At 52.0% G+C, this 6,000-nt stretch overlaps 2 protein-coding genes across 2 annotated transcripts; both read left to right on the forward strand.

Annotated features, from left to right (window-relative positions):
- Window positions 1–1,005: 1,005 nt before the first annotated feature.
- On the forward strand, window positions 1,006–2,906 carry GT037_005428 (homogentisate-dioxygenase; the record flags this gene model as incomplete). Its single annotated transcript, XM_038930475.1, has 7 exons — window positions 1,006–1,119; window positions 1,172–1,217; window positions 1,273–1,379; window positions 1,430–1,474; window positions 1,666–2,059; window positions 2,112–2,483; window positions 2,533–2,906. The coding sequence occupies 7 exons, from the start codon at window positions 1,006–1,008 to the stop codon at window positions 2,904–2,906; spliced, it is 1,452 nt and encodes a 483-aa protein (XP_038787425.1).
- Window positions 2,907–3,465: 559 nt separating this feature from the next.
- GT037_005429 (trna ligase) lies at window positions 3,466–5,976 on the forward strand (the record flags this gene model as incomplete). The annotated part of the gene is made up of 1 exon (XM_038930476.1): window positions 3,466–5,976. One exon carries the CDS (start codon window positions 3,466–3,468, stop codon window positions 5,974–5,976), a length of 2,511 nt encoding a protein of 836 aa, XP_038787426.1.
- Between the last annotated feature and the right edge of the window lie 24 nt (window positions 5,977–6,000).

The following is a 6,000-nucleotide window of genomic DNA, read 5'->3' on the forward strand; positions in this document are numbered from 1 at the left end:
CATTGTGGCGCAAACGTTTCTGGACTGGTATTGTGATGATGGATGGAACGGGAAGGACGAATATGTTGATGGTGTGTTGAATAATCTTCTTTGGGGTGGTCAGACGGGGAAGATGCGGAAAGGAATGCGATGGGAGATTGTGACTGCGAGGAAGCACGTTGTTCCCGAGCCGTGTTCTGTACCAAATCGTCCTTTCAAACTTTCGCTGTGTTGTTGTCGACTTGATGAAATATTAACATGATCTCGTTTTGGCGATAGTCCTGACTCAGGTACCTAGGTACTTCGTAGATTGAGTCGCATCGTGGGGCTAAGCGAAATCCTCATGAGCCAGGAATCTGGGGAGGATTGTCTACCTAGCCACTGTGCATACGGCGTAGCATGTCTAGTATCGCGAACTTGTTCATGTATCTCAAAAGTCGCTGTTGTGCAACAACTCAACTTGTAACATCAGTAAACCATCACCAAGCCCGAGACAGCCGCCTTGCCGCTGCTGACTATGTACTTACAAACTTCTTTACAAGCAAAACCATTGCTCCACTGCAGGGTAAAATCAGCGAATCGGGGCCGCATGAAGTCCGCTCTTTCCCGGCGTCGCAGGACCGTGGAGCTACCCCTCTTCGACCCTCATCGGCAGTTGCGCATCTCACTCCCAAATCAACCTCATCGCAGCGCACAGCCCGGCATGACGACGAGAACTCGTTTCGGAATCATCAATGATTGGACAATGTGCCGATAGGATTCGTAGGGAGGGGAACTCGGTGACCGGGCATTCCATCATGCACGATGCGGCTTCCTGCGACGTTGTGGGGTCAGCAAGTGTGGGGTCATTGTGAAGACGATGCACTTCTTTTGACGCCAGACTTTGTGGTCTACCAACATCTTTCTCGAAGATAATTTGCACTCTCGCAGAGAACACACCTGAGCCTAGTCATCTGGTCTAATATCTTAGTCTCACACCGATCTTGTGCAACACTTGGACTGAACGGTCACGAATACAGTGTCATCATGCCTGAACCACTGAAAGACCCAAAGGAGTACCAGAATATCTTCCACTGGGCAGAGACGCAGAAAGATGGAGCTATACCTTCATTTGGTACCAGGAAGAATGACCCATATGAGGTGAGCTGACATTTTGCCATGTCCAAGTTCGCTGCTGACATTTCTTCTGTAGTATCAATCTGGGTTCGGAAATAGCTTTGAATCAGAAGCAGTACCAGGTGAGGACCGCGTACATCCGACTCTCGCGACGAGGGATTGACCGATATCCCCTAGGAACTATCCCAAAGGGTCAGAACAACCCCAGGAGTGTCAGATTTGGACTATATGCGGAGCAGATGACTGGTTCTTCTTTCGTCGCTCCAAGGCATCTAAACAAAAAGGTTGGCTATCTGCGCAGAAGAATGGATATCGTTGCTGACGCCTTGATTAGGCGTATCTATATAGGGCGCGTCCGGCCGTTGCGCATCAAGGATTTGTAAGAAACCCTTCTTGGACATCGGCTATGCCCCTCTACCGATGTCGTTACCCTGCGAAATTCACCTCACGTCACCGATGCTTAACTCCGGCCATGTCATGCAAGGGCCAAACTGGGATCGCATGGTCAGATGGATAGCGCGGCCAAACAACGAGGTGGTCACTTGTTCCATTTGCTGACAAAAGCTCTAGACGGATCTCCCCGACAACGAAGACACCGAGTCAAACTTCCTCCCTGTGAACAAGCGTGTTCATGTCTCTCCTACACAACTTGCGTGGCTTCCGTTCGATACTCCCACCGATGGCGACGTTGATTTTGCCTCGGGTCTCAAGAGCATTGCTGGTTCTGGCGATCCTACGCTTCGCGAGGGTTTAGCTGTTCATACTTATCTTTGCAATGCAAGCATGAACAGGAGGGCAATGGTAAACTCCGATGGCGACTTCTTGATCGTACCTCAACAAGGAGCGCTGGATATTCTGACTGAGTTTGGACCAATGTACGTGCAGCCAGGCGAGATTTGTGTCATCCAGAGAGGACAGCGATTCAGAGTCAAGGTCGAGGGACCAACACGCGGCTACATTCTGGGTGGGTTGTTTAGCCAATTTGACACGAGCAGACGAGAAGCTAATTGAAGCAGAGATCTGGGGCTCACAGTTCCAGCTTCCTGAGCTCGGTCCCCTCGGCGCAAACGGACTTGCCAACGCTCGAGACTTTTTGCACCCGATTGCAAAGTATGAGATCGAACAAGAATCTTGGGAGATTGTGTACAAGCTAGCCGGCAAGTTCTTCGTCAGCAAGCAAGAACATTCGCCGTTCGACGTCGTTGCGTGGCATGGAAACTATGTACCGTACAAGTACGATCTGACCAAGTTTGTCAACGTGGGCTCGATCTCTGTTGATCATATTGATCCTTCAATCTTCTGCGTTATTACCGCACCTTCGCGCGATCCGGCGGCACCGCTTGCGGATTTCCTCATCTTCAGTCCGCGCTGGGATGTGGCGTCACATAGTAAGTCATCAAGGTTCTGGGTGTGCTCAAGATGCTGACTGGATTGTAGCCTACCGACCGCCATACTACCACCGTAATGGAGCGTCTGAGCTCATGGGTCTGATCTACGGCGAATATGCAGGCCGCTCCGATGAGTTTCAACCTGGAGGCATCAGCTTTGAATGCGGTTTCGTACCCCATGGCGTTGCCTATGAAGAGTTCAAGGCAGCTAGCGCAGCACCGCCTCCCGAGATGCAGATCTCTAAGGGTGCTATTGCGTTCATGATGGAGAGCTCCAGAATGTTCACTATTACCGACTGGGCTTGGAACAGCAAGAAGAAGCACGAGCATGACCCAAAGATGTGGGATAATCTGGTAGACAACTTCTCGAAGCACAAAGATGAGGTTGAGAAGATTTTGGCGCAGGGCGTGAAGAAGCTGTGATGAGGTTGTGTAAGGTCAAGAATGCTGCGCAGTAACTTTGTCAGAATCTCGGAACTATCTTCGCAATGTACAATGAATGCCAGATATAATGCATATCCTGCTGATGCAGATTTCAAGATGGCGATGCGATGGGAAGGGATACCTCTCAAACGGGCTTAGTTTCGACCCCGCGCCGCGGAAGTAAGCCCCTGCCACAGCCACAAGTGATCTCATCGCGAACGGGCCAAACATTTCTAGAAATGACTCCCAATTGACATCAACGCGACTGCGCCTTTGCCTGCGCCCTTTCCATGTATGTTCTTGCAATTCGAGCCTGGTAAGAAACGCCCTTGTGCTCATCCAATGTTGACTCACCGCTACTGCGCACTTTGTCTTGCCTTTCTGTTTGCTGCCTGACCGAATGATCGCTCTTAAAACATTGTCCCCGCTTGCACACATTTGCATTCCACCACGCACCACTTTTCGCTTACCCGTAGCCGTCCTTCAGATATTCAGTCCACTGCGAAACCTTGCTTGCGCCTCACCTACTTCACGACGCACCTTTCGAACGACCGCGATCATGGCGCACCGCGATCAAGCACCGTATGCGCCCCAGGATCCCAAAGAGATTACAAACCTGGTTCATGCTCTCGAAGCGCACCAGGGTAAGAAGGGCAATGGCGGCTTCTCGGTCAAGAAACACACGTTCTCGCTACCCAATGGCCGGACCGTCGACTCATGGAAGATGAACGATTGGGACTATAAGAAAGCGAACCTTCCGACATACGCCCGAGGACTGTTTACATACAAGAACCGGGAAGGCAACTTTGAGATTGTCACAAGAGGGTACGACAAGTTCTTCAACCACGGTGAGATTAGGAAGACTGAGTGGAGGAACGTGGAGCAACATACTCAGGGTCCATACGAGCTGAGTGTCAAGGAGAATGGCTGCATCATCTTCGTGTCTGGTCTAGATGATGACACGCTACTGGTGTGCAGCAAACACTCGACTGGTCCACGAGGCGACGAGCTCAGCCATGCCCAGGCAGGTGAGCAGTGGGTGGAGCGCCATGTCACGAGTGTTGGCAGGAAGAAGGAGGATCTTGCTCGGACGCTTCGATCCATGAACGCGACACTCGTGGCTGAGCTATGCGACGACGACTTCGAGGAGCACGTCCTAGCATACACCAAAGACCAGGCTGGTCTATACATCCACGGTATCAACCTAAACCTGCCCGAGTTCGCAACGTATCCAGGCCATCTCGTCGACAAGTTCGCGGACGAGTGGGGTATGAAGAAGGTCACATACGTAACGGAGAACGACATCAAAGAGGTCAAGAAGTTCTTGGAGAAGGTCGCAGAAACGGGCAACTACGAAGGCCGCGACACAGAGGGTTTCGTCATCCGCTGCCAGGCACGCGAGTCTGAGGGTGCGCCATATGTAGATTGGTTCTTCAAGTACAAGTTCGAAGAGCCGTACCTCATGTACCGCCAGTGGCGTGAGTGCACCAGGGCTCTGATCGCTGGCAAGCCACCACGCTACAAGAAGCACGAGGCCATCACCAAGGAGTATCTGGACTTTGCCCGACGGCAGTTTGCCCAGAACAAGGACCTGGCAAAGCAGTACAACGCGAATCATGGCATCATTAAGATGCGCGACGACTTCCTCAAATTCCGCGGGACGACTGGTGCAGACATTATCAGGCAGGAAATGCAGAACGGGCCCGTCGAGAGCAAGAAAGCGGACCGAAATATTGTGCTCGTTCCTATTGCAACGATTGGATGCGGAAAGACGACTCTAGCTCTCGCTCTGGTGAAATTGTTTGGTTGGGGTCATTTCCAGAACGACAACGTCAAGGCTAAGAAGGGACGTGGTCAAATCTTCGCAGACACCATCTCTTCTTTGCTGGTCACAAATCCTGTCGTCATTGCCGATCGCAACAACCATCAGAAACGCGAGCGTGACCAGATCTTCAATGATATCTCGAAAAACGTGCCTGACGTCCGGTTCGTCGCACTGCACTATGTTCACGATCGATCCAACTACGACCGCATTCGACAGGCAACACAGACGCGTGTGCTCGATCGTGGAGACAATCACCAGACTATTCAAGCAGGCTCGAAAGGCAGGGATGAAATTGTCCAGATCATGGAGGGCTTCATGTATCGCTTCCAGCCAGTCGACCCTTCAGGCAAGCCGGACGATCTGTTCGATCTCGTCATCGACCTGGACCCGACCGTCGACTCGCGCGAGAACCTAGAGACAATCATCAGCAAGATGTTCGAGACGTATCCTGCTCTGTTCGCCGGTAAAGACATGCCAACTGACCCCGATATGGACGCTGCCATCCAATGGGCCATGAACGACTACACACCCGATTTCAAGATGGACCTCTCAAACAACAAGAACGACAAGAGAGGTAACAACCAAAACCAACAAAATAGCCAACAACGCGGAGCCAATAACCAGCAAGCTCAACCTGCAAAGCCAAAGAAAGCACCACGCATGGAATACTTCTCCGTCCGCCTCGACACTGCTCGCATAAACTCCATCCTCGATTCCCTGTTCAACGACAAAGACGCAAACACCGCACGCATGTACAAGCAACTCAAGCAAACCCGGCGTGTGCAGAACGAATTCCACGTCACACTCATCCACCGCGCATCTGCACCCCAAAACCAAGAGTACTGGGATAAACTCGGCAAACTGCACGACGCCTGCCAGAAGACAAGCTCGAGCGGCGCCTGGGAGCCGGAGCTAGGTACATGTGACGTCTTGCTTGAGCGAGTGGTGTGGGACGATCGCATCATGTGTTTTGTTGTCAGGTTGAACGGATCTAGTACGCTACAGGTAGATGATGGTGCCGCGGGTACTACAACGACGGAGGAGTTGTTGTTTGAGACGGTGAACCCCATGGCGCATGTCACGGTTGGGACGGCGGATCAAGGTATCAAGCCCATGGAGAGTAATGCGTTACTCCAGCGCTGGTTGAACGGAGGGTCTGGAGGCGATACGGGCATTGGCGAGGTTAGTGTTAGGGGGAGCCAGGTGATTAAGGGGAGCGTGAGGGGTGTGCTGGGTCGGTCGTAGGTTTTCGGTTTTTCGATGGGGGGG

The sequence above is a fragment of the Alternaria burnsii genome, assembly GCF_013036055.1.
Source record: "Alternaria burnsii strain CBS107.38 chromosome Unknown 740, whole genome shotgun sequence".
Classification (NCBI taxonomy): Eukaryota; Fungi; Ascomycota; class Dothideomycetes; order Pleosporales; family Pleosporaceae; genus Alternaria; species Alternaria burnsii.